This window comes from Hibiscus syriacus, unplaced genomic scaffold, assembly GCF_006381635.1.
Source record: "Hibiscus syriacus cultivar Baekdansim isolate YM2019G1 unplaced genomic scaffold, ASM638163v2 tig00111273_pilon, whole genome shotgun sequence".
Lineage (NCBI taxonomy): Eukaryota > Viridiplantae > Streptophyta > Magnoliopsida > Malvales > Malvaceae > Hibiscus > Hibiscus syriacus.
In genome coordinates this window covers 1,365,003-1,381,813 of record NW_024063040.1, presented here as the reverse complement: position 1 = coordinate 1,381,813, position 16,811 = coordinate 1,365,003, and the positions used below count along the sequence as shown (strand labels likewise).

General features: G+C 31.8%; 1 protein-coding gene across 2 annotated transcripts; it reads left to right on the top strand.

Annotated features, from left to right (window-relative positions):
• Positions 1–9,481: 9,481 nt before the first annotated feature.
• Positions 9,482–12,796, top strand: LOC120157682 (cryptochrome-1-like). 2 transcript variants are annotated; one of them, XM_039168746.1, is made up of 5 exons: positions 9,482–10,084; positions 10,417–10,635; positions 10,773–11,479; positions 11,571–12,370; positions 12,465–12,796. In XM_039168746.1, the coding sequence occupies exons 1-5, from the start codon at positions 9,784–9,786 to the stop codon at positions 12,466–12,468; spliced, it is 2,031 nt and encodes a 676-aa protein (XP_039024677.1). In that variant the 5' UTR covers positions 9,482–9,783; the 3' UTR covers positions 12,469–12,796. The 2 variants fall into 2 exon arrangements, with proteins under 2 accessions (XP_039024677.1, XP_039024676.1); XM_039168745.1 differs by having other exon boundaries at positions 9,483–10,084; positions 11,571–12,374; positions 12,472–12,796.
• The last annotated feature ends 4,015 nt before the right edge of the window (positions 12,797–16,811 follow it).

The following is a 16,811-nucleotide window of genomic DNA, read 5'->3' as shown; positions in this document are numbered from 1 at the left end:
TCTACTTTGTCCTCCAAATACTTTTCAAGTTCAGATTTTCCTTCACTAAACACACTTTCAACCCTCTTCCTTTTGTACTTGGTCTTGGAATAAGCAAACAAATCAAGCAGCTCATCATTCTCAACCCTAGAGACATTATATTGAGAAGAAAAACTTGGTTCCTCTTGGGATATACCACTTAACAAACTATAATGATCAAACAACTCATTTAAAGTTTGTTTTACAATTTCACTCAACTGCCCAGCTTTCTTAACATGGTAAACTTCTTCAATCACAAAGATTACATAATTCATCTTATGTCTAGGATCTAAAATCATAGAAATGAATAAGAGCGGATTAAGATTTTTCACATTCTCCCAATACTTGTGATATTTTTCCCTCATATTTGCAACCATAAGTTTTATGCTTGAGTTTGGATCATTTAGCTTATCATTAATTCTCATTCCAATGCCAAACACAACATGAAAATAATAATTGTTAATAACATATGAAGAACCAGACAACTTCAATGTAGCATCATAAAAGGCTCTTAAAAATGGCAATAAAGCACGAGCATGCTCTCAATCTAAGTTAATAGGTATACCCTTCATTTTTGAACTTGAAAGCTCATCTCTATACTTAAAATCCTGCTCTCCCAACCTATCAAAAGTTGTTTCAAATTTCAAGATAGTATCTAGCATTAAATATGTTGAGTTCTATCTAGTTTCAACATCCAAGCAAACTAAACCCTTGCTCTCAATTTTTTCTTGCTCAACATACAACTTAAACCTTTGTATCCTAGCTGGTGATGACCTAACATATATAACAGCCGAACGAATTCTAAAAATTGGGTCATTCAAATATTTCAAACATTCTCTATCAATTAGATTTAATATGTGTGCACAACACCTCATGTGAAGGTAATCACTCCCTAAAATGCTTTATTTCCAATTGTTTAGCTTTTTTTATATACTTGATCGCAACATCATTGGAGCTAGCATTATATACTGTGATTGTGAGCACCTTATCTATTTCTCACTCAAGCAAGTGTTTTTCAATACATTTCCCTATCACATCACCCGAATGATTAGGAATGGGTGTAAAATTTAAGATTCATTTATGTAATTTCCATTCATCATCAACAAAATGAACAATAAGACACAAGTAACTAAGGTTTTGCCTAAAAGTTCATATATCAGTAGTGAGAGAAACCCTTTGATTGAAACTCTTAAAATACTTAATAAGTTTATCTTTTTCTTCCAAGTAAATTTCCATGCAATCCTTTGTTATAGTGAGCCTAGAGGGAACTTGGAATCTAGGTTGCATCATATTGCAAAAATCACGAAATCCCTCATGCTCAACAACTCTAAAAGGCAAATCATCCATGATAATCACCCTAGCACTATATTTTCTACATAATGTTTGGCCAAATTTCCAAATAACTGAACCTGAACTTTTCTGCCCATCATCCTCTGATTTAAAACACAAATTATGTTGTTTTTCATCTACCTTGTTAAATGGGTACTTAGGACAACATTTCATATGATTATGCAAGACACTAGTTCTACTTTTAGTTGGACATTTAAGGGGTTTACCACAATAATTACAGCTATATTGTGGAATATCTCCAACTACACAAGGTAATTTTGTAAAATGTTCTCAAACTATAGAACTTGTGGTACCTAACCTGCCTCATGTTTTTTTAAAGGCTGCTAAAGATTCGAAGGGATGCTTGAAGAAGTTGCAGCTAATAAATCAATTTTGACAACATCATTTGAATTATTTGGAGGATCACCAGGAGTCTCAGCATCAGCACGGAACATAGGAGTAACACTAAATGATGAAGATTTCATTTTCTGAAGGAAAAAAAATAGTTTACAAACTCGGAGAGCCATGGCAGAACTAAGATTCAAAGTGTCAATATAAACAAAAAAATAAGAACCTAAAATTCACACAGTAGCACGTATCTAGTTACAACTGTCAATCTGTTTATACAATTTAACTGGAGAATAAGCCCATACGATGTACAACTATCAATCAACAGAAGAATATTAACTTATGCCATAAAAGATATAAAGAAAGGCATATCACTTTACGTTCTAGCCATATATACTCATATTTTTTTCAAATAAATGATAAAATGGCATTGCATAGCTTTCTCATATGCACAAGGCAGACTGGAACATGAATGTAATTCAGGAAAAATGCAAAAGACAAGATTCCAAAACAAAAACTAGTTATAAATTATTGTCAAGTGTCAACCAAAATGAAATCTATTTATCATACCAATCGATATTAATCAAAGCAATCAACAATGGAAAAATATCTATTTACCTTTACCAGATATAACTTCCTTCTTTGTTCGTCACCTCAAACCAATCTACAACATCAAAAAGGAATAGGCTTAAAATTGAAATATAACTTGAATTATAATTAATTCCTCATAGAAAAATCAATCTAAAGAGGATAATATGAATGCTTGTATGATTGAAATAAAGAATAAAGAGATGGAAAAATAGATAATTATGGATCTCCATTTTCATTTTCAACATAAGGTTGCTCTTGACACTATTACAATAAATTTAGAGCTAGACCAGACCAAAGAAAATTTCGTGCTCTCATTTTTTTCAGATTGGTTCAAATTAGTATGTAAAAGTCTCAAAGCATTAGACATGAATTTGTATCCATAACGAGTACGAAATAACTATCATGAAATAGACAAATTTCTTAAAATATCTATCTTACAAATATAACTAGCAACACACCTTACCACTCTTATACAATGACATGTCAGCTATGTAGTATCTTAAATGAGCTTAACGGAACAAATAACAAGTCACGACTATTTTTTATTGAAATTAAAGCTGAAGAAACTCCCAAATACGTTCATTTATCCACTAGCTGTCTAAATTTCTATAGAGACCATAGTGATGCATGAATTCCTTAGTATATAAGCAGTGTTGATAATACCAAAGCAGCATTAAGAACGAAAAGTTAAAAGAGTAAGAACAATCAACAATGAAACCTACAACAAACCCCCCTAAATTCACACCCCTAAATTCACACACCAAAATATTTTTAATACTATTTACCGTATGAAATCACGATCAAGATACCAATGAAAGGAAAGTGAGGACGAGAGAGCAATCAATTGATGTCTTAAAGTTGGCTGAGTGTTAAAAGCTTGAACTTGAAGGCTTGAAGCTCTGTCGAAGAAAGGCACAAATGAAAATAGTGGAGACTGGAGAACGACTGAAGCATGAATTGTAATCTAAAACTAAAGGAAGAAAATATTTAATTTAGATTTAGTGTTTTATTTTTGTATTTACTTTAATTGGGCTAAATATTAGGTTGAACCGACTAGACATTAGTTTGAACTTTGAATTTGTTTATTCGGTTCAATATAGAACAAATGGGTTCTATATGGAAAATACGAACCGAACCGAATTAAGATAATTGAGTGTTTAAATCAACCTGAAACATAATCGTAAAAGGTAAACCCGAACCGAATCGAACCGTTTTACTCGGTTTATTTCGATTTTTCTCGGTTTCGTTGCTCAACCCTACGTAATAGTAAGACTTAGCCCGTGAGGGACATAAATGACCCAACATACCTAAAAACACTTGTAAAAGTAGGTTACACCGGGTGTAACCATATTAAGCGTAATACACTAGCATATATTTAATTGATGACGTATACAGATAGTTGGGATTGAGAATCAGTACATGAGATACCCGATGAACAGAACGATAGATTCAGTATTGACGAAGAGCATAGTGCTTCGAGAACGTCAGTGAACTGAAAATGGACAAGTCATTTCACTACTTCAAGGGTATTGTGTTGGGTTTTATGGAAGCTCGAATTGACAACCAAAACGGTTTGCAAAGAGGGGTCGAAACATTTTTTGTGTTTAGGGAGTAAGAAGATTGAAAGATAGAAAATTACAAAGCGATTTATAGTGGTTCGACTTCTCAAGCAAATCTACATCCACTACATCAGCTCCTCACCAAGCATTTTCCAACAAATTCACTAATTTGTTCTTTTTTTTTCAAGGACAAAGAGATAACCTTTACGAACTCCCTAGTTTTTCATGGGCTAAACTAGAACCTTTCCCTAGCTTTTCACGGGATCAGCTAGAACCAAAACCCCTTTACAATGAAAAAAATGTAAATAAGAAAACCTTTCTAAGGTAGGTGCTAGAATAATATTTACAAGAGAGAATGAAAATAAGAATGAAAAACTTCTTCTCTTGTGTTTGAATGCTTGAATAGTTGTTCTCTGCTTTTTCAAGTGTCATCAGCTTGTATTTATAGATTGAAATGAGTTTGAAGTCGTATATAGCCGTTGGAGATATTTTAGAGCCATTTGGGGATTATTTGTCTACAAAACAAAGTTGTCCATAATAGGGGGTATTGATAGGGGTATCGGTACCCCTTCATTAAATTCAGATCAACTAGTTGTTTACTAGCCGTTGGAGCCTTGGGGTATCAGTACCTCTAAAGGGGTATCAGTACCCATTTTGTATTTTGTAATTTGAGCCTTCATGGGGTATTGATACCCATTCATAGGGGTATAGGTACCCGTTCATAAGAGGTATTGATAGGGGTATCGGTACCCATTCATAGGGGTATTGATACGCATTCATAGGGGTATCATACCTCTTAATATTTTTGCTCAAATATGAATTTAATGGACTTTGAATTATTTTTGAAACCTTTTGAAAAATTTGAATAAATTTAATTCAAGTCCAAAAACATTTTGCCTTAAATTGTTATATCAAAACATAGTTCAACATATTGAGAGAAGTACGATAAGAGCGTTAAGAATGTTGTTACCCAATAACGAGCCCGAGTCAGGTATCGGGCTAACCAGTGGATCATTCAATGTACTATAGACACCATAATCACTGGGAAATTCTAAAATGCTTAGAGACCTCTCCGGAGGTAGAAATGAGCAAAATACCCTATAAGTAATAATACCCCTCACATAACGTCTTAGGTGAGAGGACGAGCGGGATAGTCTCGATGAAGAGGATTTGACCTCACCTGACTTCTATAAGTTCAATAGCAGTGTGGCATCAGTTGACGTGTGTTAGGGCGTAGCTCTAGATGAGAGCCTTATAATAATAATAATAATAATAATAATAATAATAATAATAATAATAATAAGATAATAGCATTAATTGTGTGATAACCATAAAAATCTTATGAGGTAAGATTCCATAAGATTTATGCTCTTGTGTGTCGCTCGTGAAAGGATGACGACACCCGAGTAACTTTAGCAATAGAACGATTGTTTTAAGTGCATAAAATATTTGAATATATTATTGTAACACCCTGACCCGTACTTGACCCGGATACGAATCTGATGTGTCACATTGACTTTTTAACAATTGAAAACTTTGAAAAACTGACTAAAATTTGACTTTTTTACTTTTATTTGACACAGAAGAAAATGAAAACTTAATATCACATAATTAAAATACATATCAGAGCATCTATGATTTACACATTTTTAGTACATGCCAACAATTTGCAAACAATCAAATCACATACTATTTAATTCACTCGGATCTGATATCCTTCAGAGATATGTTGTCCTACCCTTGTTTACTATGCTGATGTCTCTGAACCTACGTGTGAAAACAATCAGACGCTAAGTCTTTGACTTAGTGAGGCATAATGAGCATAATAAAGCAATAAAACATTTATGTAAATTTTTCAAAAGAAACATTAAGTACAAAAACAACATACCCTTCATAACTTATAACATATATTATTAAACATTGATTAATTTATATCTATTTGACACTTGATTATACATTTCCTTGAAAACATTTCATATAGAAACCAATAGACATTTCATGAACATTTTATATTGTTATTCATTGTTTAAATTATATTAATTTGTTTTATTAGCCCAACGTATATCACTGAGAACTCAAGGTATGTGAGTACATTGAGGTTGTGCACTATAATTGCAGTCACCATTTCTCATATAATTTGCACCGAAGTGCCACGTAGAATATGCACTGAAGTACCACATAGATTTGTCTCGAAGGATCACGTAGAATTTATCCTAAAGGACCACGTAGAATTTATCCTAAAGTACCACGTAGAATTTGTCCCGAAGGACCGCGTAGAATCATCGACTCTTGGCATGCCAACTATACCCTTAATTCTCATAAAATATACCTTGGGCTTATTCCATATAATTATTTCACATTTATTATTCAAGTATCTTTTATTCACATAGTCTACGGTCATATATTCATATAAACATTTTCATGTAGTATTATCCAAGTTTATCATTCATTCACATAGAACTTTTTCTCATAATATTTCATTTCACATAGCACACATTCACTTAACACATATTCGCATATATCATATAATCTTACATTGGCTTAATTTGAAATCATTTATTGTTCTCCATAGAAATCATTCACATAATCAATATAATTAAAATATTTCACATACGATAAAAAGAACTTAGCATATAAAATAGTTTGGGTAATTCATACCCAAAATCATTCAAAAAATCATTTAACAAAACATGATAAAAATATATATAGTAAAACAATTTCTTTCCGAATCAGCCGAGGTTGGCTCATCGCAAGTCTTCCTCATTTTATACTTTGAAAGCATAAATAAAATGCACTCACCTTTGTCTCACTTAAGTCCTTAATCAAAGTTTCTTTTCACTTTCGCTAAATCTCTTACTACATCAAGCCGTCTTATACTTACACTTGATCGGAATCTACATATGAACATAACCAAAATGAACACCGGATCTCACATAGTTATTACCAAATCAGCATTTTCATATACTAAAGGAAACACCTAGTTCTCAATTTCAAGCTGAACAATATTGGTACTCTACACCCAGTACTTATACTTCTCTTCTATGGTATCGATACCCACTTTAGTATCAATACCCTTCTTGCATTCTGGAATTCCTTTTCAATTACAGTATCGATACCTTACTCATGGTATTAATACCTCCACATCAGTATCGATACTACTTCAATCAGTATTGATGCTGTTAATCTGATTCATACTATTTCTTGCAATTTAACCTTATAGTATCGGTATTGTTCTTCCAGTACCGATACTCTTGCCTAGACTTCATCTATTTTAATTCGAACTATCCCTAAAAATTCACTCAAATCTCTTACCATTAACTCTATGTATGCCTTTAAACTCCTTATCATTTACCCCAACTAACTTATATCCAATAATCTCCTTTTAACATCCAAATTTCTCCATATAACTCTAGAGACTAAAAATCATATCAATTTTTCAAACGTGTTCTCAATCATTTCTAAGACTTCAATTTCCTTATTTTACACCTTTGACAAGTCAAATATTCTTTTAGAATTCAATTACTAACCAAATTTCATACATTCACTTAAAAACCCATTTTACTTATTCATCCTTAATTCACCAACTCTTAGTTTTTATTCACCTTAAAGCTTTCCTTAAGCTTCTATACCACTCAAGGCTTTAAAACCAACCCAAAAATTAAAGAAATAACTAACTTGAAAGTAACATACCTTAACAATGGAGGTTTACGGTAGGAGAAGTGAAGAAGAGAAAATAACCCAAGTTTCCAGACTTCATTCTTTCTCTATTCCCCACATGCTTTAATATCTTTTAAAATGAATTTTAAATTCATTTCCTGCTAAAATACCATAATGCCCTTCCATTCTTTAATCTTTGATAACAAGTCCTAGACAACATTTTCCAAATCAATCCTTGAACTTTTTAATTTATCAAAATTAAAACACTAAGTTTTCAATCCTTACACTTTAGTCATTGACCCGATGTTTGGGGTATTACATATATCCAAGTCAGTGCAAGATGCACTTTAGTTGCTATTGAACGTATGACTGATGCTATGTGACCCATAAACGTTTCGAGTACTCAAGAGGAGTAGACTAGCCAGGCAAGGTATCGATGATGTGTGACCCGGACCTAGCCTAAAGTATTTGGAGGTGTCAATGCTATGTGACCCAGACCTCGCCTGAGATACTTGGGAGGTGTCGATGCTATGTGACCCGAACCTCGCCTGAGATACTTGGGAGATGTTGATGTTGTGTGACCCAGGTCTACCCAAGGTACCTCTATTAAGCAAACATATGTGCGAGTTCCGTGATGCTATCTGACCTCGAGCTACACCACGATGCTTACTTATTGTTGAGTAATAGTACTGTCGTTTCTGCGATACTGGGTACCGTCATTATGCTTGGCATAGTGATGCATTATAGGATGATAATGAAGTTAGAGACTTAGTACTTGTATACTCATGGCGAGGCCCTTAGCGAAGACTAAGGGAATATGAGATGTAGATTCGAGAGATAGAACTGGAGGACCTTACATAGGTAGCACCGATTGGAATCATGTTTATACCTATTGCTTAGTATTAAATCTTCAGCATGCTTGTGTTTATGAAATTCATATGATGCTCTAGATTAGCGATTATATTGTTGGACTTTGTAAGCTTAGCCTTCGGATGTTTTCCGTTGCTAGGTTTGTAGCTTGAGCAATTCGTGGAGCATCGTCGTCATAGGACTTCCAGCATCTCCGATAGAGTATTGTACTGTAGCTTTAGCTTTAGCAGGCATGTGTATTCATAGAACCTTACTTATGTATTTGAGTTGTAAACTTCAAGATGTATTATTTTGACTTAAATCATGTTTCACGGAGCTCTGGTTTTGTAAAAATGTTTTTATAGCAGTTGTTTATGTTTTATTATGATACCATTCAATACATTTGAAAAGAAAATGAATAGTTTTAGGGATCAGGGTTTGCCTTAGCAGCCCAATGTGACACTTTAAGCCCAATCAGGTTTAAGGTGTTACAGTAACGACAGAGGCCTGAATGAAAACGAACTAAAAGTTTGATGACTATATTGCAAGTTTTAAAAATTATGTGACCAAAATATACACACCCTTAAAGTTCAGAGACTATTTATATACTTTACCCTTTAATTTAAATTAAATAATATTATCTAATTTATTTTTAAATAAATTAAAATGATTATAAGATAATATTTATTTAAAAAATTAATTGTTGATAACGCATATATATCCATATATACCACTTAAACGTAAATCATTTAAAGAGAATAACACTCTTTTAATCATAGAAATCAACTAATAAATCCCTAATAATATTATTCACTTAATAATTCGCAGAATTAATAAATAAAATTTAGAATTAAATTATTGTTATAAATTAATAATATAATTGCGTGATTCATTTTTAAATGGTTGAATATTTCAAACATATATTCTTTTATATTCATCCAACTAAACTAATAAAAATGAATTAATTTTGCATATTACTTTAATATTTTATATTATACAAGAATGGCTTCTCAATATCTTGAAATTACATAAAAGCATATGATACACAAATAAAGGCGAGGGGATTTAGAGTGGTGGTGGTGGTTGGTGGATTTTCTATTTTTTCTCGCGAAGGATAAACAGGAAATTGAAAATCTAGAAGAAAAAAAGTTGTGGCTGTAAATTGCCCATGATTTTTGTTGTGTATCCCCCACTTCCATTAACCAATCCTCTTGACTCAGGTTTCATAAATACAAGATATTCAATCAAAAGAATGGAGAGAATAATCATAGAACAAATACTCATTTTTACTGTTATCCTCCATTAATAATGCTTAAAACTGCTTTTTGTTGACAAAAAGCAAAGAAATATCAGTTTTTTACCCAGAAACCAAGAATTCCGAGCCCTATAGTACACAGAGAAGATAAAATCTGGGTTTTTGTTTTTGGGAGATATGTGTAGCATAGTTTGGTTTAGAAGGGATCTTAGAGTTGAAGATAACCCAGCACTTTTAGCTGGTGTTAGAGCAGGCCCTGTTTTAGCAGTTTTTATATGGGCACCTGAAGAAGAAGGGCATTATCAACCTGGAAGGGTTTCACGATGGTGGCATAAAAACAGTTTGGCTCATCTGGATTCTTCTTTGAGGAGCCTTGGGACTTGTCTCATCACTAAGAGATCATCTGATAGTGTTTCATCTCTTCTCGAGGTTGTTAAAACCACTGGTGCTACTCACCTCTTCTTCAATCACTTGTATGGTTAGTTTCCATTTCTTTTCCCTGAGCTTTTTTTCTTGGAAAATTATACATAATAATTGAGAGATGAATTCTTATAGTTTTGATTGATTGAAGGATTGTTCACTAATTTTGGGTTCTCAGCATGCTCAAATTCAGCATCAAGCTTTTGAGTAAATCTGAAATCTCCATTAACAAGCTTGCCAGTAGTTCCATTATAGTTTCTTTATTTACCGTTTTCTATACAAAAAGATATATATATATATAATTTGAGTCTTCACTAGGCTTGCATCAGTGGAGAGATAGGTTCTTACATTTTTTAAGAGGAAATTTACTGTTCTTTTGCTTGTTTGCAGATCCCATGTCTCTGGTTAGAGATCATCGAGCAAAGGAAGTATTGACAGCCCATGGTATAACAGTGAGATCTTTCAATGCAGATTTACTTTATGAACCTTGGGATGTTACCGATGATAATGGCTGCCCTTTCACTACTTTTTCTACTTTCTGGGAAAAATGCCTCAGCATGCCTTTTGACCCTGAAGCTCCACTTCTTCCACCTAAAAGAATAGTTTCAGGTTATTCTCCATTGAATACCCTTTCCTTTTCTGTGTCGGATGCATATATGCGTATCGAAATATGATATCCCAAAGATCCTACAATGTCATATCCTTGTTGAAACTATACAAGTTTATTGCCCATTCTTTGTTTTCAGGTGACGTGTCAACTTGCACCATGGATCCATTGGTGTTCGAAGATGAATCGGAGAAGGGAAGCAATGCGCTTTTAGCTCGAGCATGGTCACCGGGATGGAGCAGTGCTGACAAGGCCTTGGCCACGTTCATTAATGGACCTTTACTTGAGTACTCAAAGAACAGAAGAAAAGTTGATAGTGCAACAACCTCATTTCTTTCCCCCCATTTGCATTTTGGGGAGGTTAGCGTCCGGAAAGTTTTTCATCTCGTCCGAATGAAGCAGGTTTTATGGGCTAACGAAGGGAACAAAGCTGGTGAAGAGAGTGTAAACTTATTTCTCAAATCAATTGGTTTGAGAGAGTACTCGAGATACTTGAGTTTTAATCATCCTTACAGCCATAAAAGACCTCTTCTTGGGCATCTTAAGTTCTTCCCTTGGGTTGTCAATGAAGGTTATTTTAAGGCATGGAGGCAAGGTAGAACTGGTTATCCATTAGTGGATGCCGGCATGAGAGAGTTATGGGCTACTGGTTGGCTACATGATCGAATTCGAGTTGTTGTTTCGAGTTTCTTTGTCAAAGTTTTACAGCTTCCATGGAGATGGGGTATGAAGTATTTTTGGGATACCCTTTTGGATGCAGATTTAGAAAGCGATGCGCTTGGTTGGCAGTATATATCCGGTACTCTTCCAGATGGTCGCGAGTTCGACCGTATCGATAATCCACAGGTTTGGTTGTAATATTTTTTAGCTCTCTTTCATGAAGTATTTGAAATCTAGTGTATGCATTCTCATCTAGTTAAAAGTTTTTTCTTTACAGTTTGAAGGTTACAAATTCGATCCGAATGGAGAATATGTCCGACGTTGGCTTCCTGAACTTGCAAGACTTCCAACTGATTGGATTCACCATCCGTGGAATGCTCCTGAATCTGTACTCCAGGCTGCTGGAATCGAGCTGGGGTCCAATTACCCTCTGCCTATTGTAGGAATAGATGCTGCAAAATCTAGGTTGGAAGAAGCACTTTCAGAGATGTGGCAACTAGAAGCAGCTTCAAGAGCTGCAATTGAGAATGGAACTGAGGAAGGCCTCGGAGACTCGACCGAGTCAGCGTCGTTTGCGTTTCCACAGGACATACAAATGGAGGAAAACCTTGAACCAGCAAGGAGCAATGCTCCAGCTACAACTCGGAGATACCAGGATCAGATGGTTCCTAGCTTGACTTATTCGTACTTAAGAGGTGAACAGGAAGAGCCTTCTTCCTCCCTTCGAACTTCTGCAGAAGAAAGCAGAGCTGAAGTTCCACGAACTATAAATATAAATCGAGAACCGCAAAGAGAAGACGCATTAAACCAAGGGATCCCAGAAACAGCACAGAACGAAAACATGTTGAACTTCCCAATGGGGTTGAGAAATGCCGAGGATTCCACAGCAGAATCATCTAGCAGTAGTAGGAGAGAAAGGGATGGAGTAATTGTTCCGGTTTGGTCCCCGCCATCTTCAAGTTATCCGGAGCAATTCGTTGGTGATGAAAACGGTAGCAGCGTGAGCTCCTCTTATCTACAGAGGCATCCACAGTCCCACCAAATCGTTAATTGGAGGTGGCGATTATCCCAAACTGGGTAAGTACATCTGAATCGTTGTTCCATGTCCAACTGATCAATAATGACTCTAATGCCAGTGTAACCATGACTACTTCCACAATATGATTCGCAGGTAATAGAACAAATACACACTCAAGGCTGTGGCCTAGTACTTGCGGAATACTTGGTCTAGTGGCCGGATCGGACCACAACATGGTGTGTTATCGACCCGTCTATTGCCCACCAGTCTAACACCATTTGTAGTTGTCTCTGGACTTCCATGACTCGTCTGCTATCCTTTTTTTCTCTGTCGATATTCTACCGTATGCATAGCTCTGCTGTATAGTATTTTTCTTCTCTATCAAGGAGGGAAGAAGAGATTGATGGTAGAAATGTGGTAATCCTGTAATAAAACCATTTAACTAATTAGAATGTTATTGTATTGTAATGTATAATCCCTTCCAATGTTGCTTCTACTCTTTATTTTTCTCGACTTTCTTATATTTGTATCCATAATTTTTTAAACAAAATATTAGAAAATCAAACGAGTAAAATACATATTTATATTCAATACTCACTCAAATTTAGGTATTTGAAGACATGTTGGCCATTGAAACTCTCAAAATAAGTGTCAATTGCTTCCTTTCTATCAGTAGCCTTGTATATTATGAAGTTTTGCGGTGAGACGGTTAAAAAACGGTGTGATTAATTAAACAAGTGGTTAATTAAAAAAATATCGTTTTTTTTAAGGTTGATAATAATGTAAACTGTAAAAAAATAGGCGCTACTTATTACATTAAAGTACCTACCGGTTTTTTTGAAGGTTGGTAATAATATAAACGGTAAAAAAAATAGACGTTACCTAATACATTAAAATACCTATCGGTTTTTTTAAAAGTTGCTAATAATGTAAACAATATAAAAAATAGGCGTTACCTATTACATTACAATACCTACCGGTTTTTTTGAAGGTTGCTAATAATGTAAACGTTAAAGAAATAGGCGCTACCTATTACATTAAACTATCTACCGGTTTTTTTGAAGGTTGCTAATAATGTAAACGGTAAAAAAAATAGGTGTTATCTATTACATTAAAATATCTACCGGTTTTTTTTAAGGTTGCTAATAATGTAAACGGTAAAAAAAAATAGTCGCTACCTATTACATTAAAATACCTACCGGTTTTTTTGAAGGTTGCTAATAATTTAAACGGTAAAAAAAATAGACGCTACCTTTTACATTAAACTACCTACCAATTTTTTTGAAAGTTGTTAATATAACAGGTAAAAATATGATAAACTCGGTTTATTAATTACAAAACCGATAAAGCGCTACCGGATATGTTGAAAGTATCGATTCTATTTAAATAAGTATAAACACTTTTGGAATTTAAAAGAAAGTAGTAATAGCGCCTATAAAATATCTATACTTTATAAAAATGTATCGATACATAACAATATAACAGGTAAAAATATGACAAAACTGATTTCATTATGACAAATCCGGTAAAGCGCTATCATATATGTTGAAAGTATCGATTCCATTTAAATAAGTATCGACACTTTTGGAATTTAAAAGAAAAGCAGTATTAGCGCCTATAAAGTATTAATATTTTATAAAAATATATCGATACATAACAATATAACATGTAAAAATATGACAAAATCGGTTTCATTATAAAAAACTGTTAAAACGCTACCAGATATGTTAAAAGTATCGATTTCATTCAAATAAGTATAGATACTTTTGGAATTTAAAAGAAAAACAATTTATGTTTCAAAAAATTTTAATAGTTCTCCATGTTTTCCACTTACAACATTAATTTAATAATTTCATTTACACAAAAATCATTTGATTGTTTAGATATTTTATAAAATATTATTTAGAATTTAAATTTAACAATTTTAATCAAAGATAATAATAAATATGTAATATCTATGTTTATTTTTTTTAATTTAATAATAATATATATTGTAACATAAAAATAAATCATTAAACGCATATAATTACTAAATTAATATCTTAAAATTCACTCAAAAGATAACCCTAAATTAATATTTTTCACATTGAAGTAAGTATAAACACTTATATATATGTATCGATACCTACCGATAATCAAAATTTACCGATTATCAAATTTAAAAATAATTTTTCATATTTTCTACTTACAACATTATGAGTCTGGCAACATAATAAGTATCATTTTACTGAATTTATTAATTATCTTATTAAATTTTCAATTACACCTTTTTTTAACTATATATTAATCTGTCTTTTTGGAGACAACCCTTGTATATTATTTCGCTGGTACACGTTAAAATCATGACAAAACATGACAACAGAATTGCTACATTTTTTTATTTGTACTTTTGATGGTAATAATTTTGATTTCTAATATAAAGCTAAGGTCGGGTGTTAAAACAATTCTAACAATATTAAATTAATACATATATTCTTTCACGGGTAGGAGACCCAAAAACTAGACTTGGACAATTCGGTTAGGTTAGGTTCGGTTCGATTTAAAAAATAACAAATTCATTTTGAATTTATTACAAAATAAATTTAAATAAATCAAATATTAAAATTAATAATTTTTTATAAATTTAAATTTATATAGTTGCACTTGATTTAAAATTTAAACTTTCTTTTTTTAGAGATTGAGTATGAAAAATAGTGAATAGTCAAAAATCGTAAAACCAAACCAAAAACTATAGTTTTTATACCATTCAGTTTCAATTTTTGAAAAACCATAAAATACAGTACAATTCATATTTTGATGAAAATCGAACTAAATTGAATACACCCTTATATTACTGGAGTGCTCTCTGTGTAAGAAGAAATAAATTAAATGAATCCATTTAAAATATCTATTAAATGTGAAAATAAAAATATAATAAAGGAATTAAATTCATCAAAATTTTCAAATATGAAATGTAATAATTAATTAATAAAAGGGTAAATATACATTTAATGCCTAAATTATTAGTTTTAGTCTGTTTTAATATCTGAACTTTTAATTTTTTTCAAAATCATACCTAACATTTTGTTTTTATTTTGTTTTAAAGAACTTAACGGGAGATTTGAAAGTGACTAAAGTTTAAATTACATCATTCATCACTCAACTATCTTCTCACTCCTATTTTGGTCACTAAAGTTTAAATTTTTTTAATTTAATTACTTAACTTTCAAATTATTCCTAATTTAATCACTCTAACTTTTTAATTTATTTTTTTTTATTTTTAATTATATATTATTAAAATAATAATAAAAATGTCATGTCACAAAAATATTAATAAAATAAATTAGAGTAATTAAAATAGGTGCAATTTAAAATTTTAGTAGTTAAATTGAAAATATTTAAACTTTAGTATCAAAATAAGAGTGAGAAGATAATTTACCCATAAAAAGGTGCAGTGACGTTAAGTTTTTAACGGCGATGTACTAAAATGAAACAAAAATTAAACGTTAAACATGATTTTGAAAAAAATTAAAAGTTTAGATACTAAAACGGATAAAACTAATAATTAAAGGTATTTGCCTTAATAAAAATATAATTCACACAACATTTAAATATATATTTATACATGGGTTTCTCAAGTTCAGTAGTATTAAAAGAATTTAAATTAAAATTCGAACATAATATTATACAACGTTACAAATATAACCATTATGTACTTTTTAATAATATTGACTTTTAACGATATAATAATGTAATATTATACCAAGTGTTAAGATAATTACCATCTATTTTTTGAAAGATATATTTATTAAAGTATAATTAAAATATAAAAATAAAAGATATTGAAAAATTGAAAATCCACTCTAAAATTACTTTTCAAAGTCTGATTGTATCGTTTGAAGGAGAAAGTTCTACAGGGCGTCACCTTTAATATACAGTTAAAAAAAGACGCTATTAGTTTTGTTATTATTTAAATAACGAAATTGATAAAAAACTACCTAAAACATTATTATTTATACCTAAAACATCAATTTTTTTAACATTTCTGGTAAAGTGCCCAACAATAATAAAACTGGTAGAAATAATAATATTTTCGATAAATTTTTACCGGATTTATTATTTAAATAATAATAAAATCGATAATACTATTTTTAACCGTATATTAAAATTACCGCACGTGATCATTTAAGGTTGGCCTGTTCATGTTGACGTTTCTTAATAAAATTATCAATACTATAAATCTAGAGTTTTCTGATCAAAGGATTGCGTGTGAAAAATGGAGTAAACATGTTTGGTAAATCTACAGCGATTGCTAGCTTTAAAGTCTTCGTTAATTTATTCAAACCTTTTGTTGTCACTCTATTTTGGTTTTTACATAATATGCATATCAAATAATAATATATAATTAATTATATATCATAATTTTATCATTAAAAAAATAATTCTAATTAAAAATTCAATCTTTTGCGAGTTTTCCTTTTTACCGATTGAATCAATTTTATACAAATTTGTAGAGATTCT

What these genes read in the sequence shown, in the direction of transcription:
- LOC120157682 (XM_039168746.1), top strand. Translation starts at nt 9,784, where the DNA reads ATGTGTAGCATAGTTTGGTTTAGAAGGGATCTTAGAGTTGAAGATAAC. An exon ending in CTTCTTCAATCACTTGTATG is followed by an intron (nt 10,085 to 10,416) that starts GTTAGTTTCCAT and finishes GCTTGTTTGCAG; the next exon opens with ATCCCATGTCTCTGGTTAGA. An exon ending in ACCTAAAAGAATAGTTTCAG is followed by an intron (nt 10,636 to 10,772) that starts GTTATTCTCCAT and finishes CTTTGTTTTCAG; the next exon opens with GTGACGTGTCAACTTGCACC.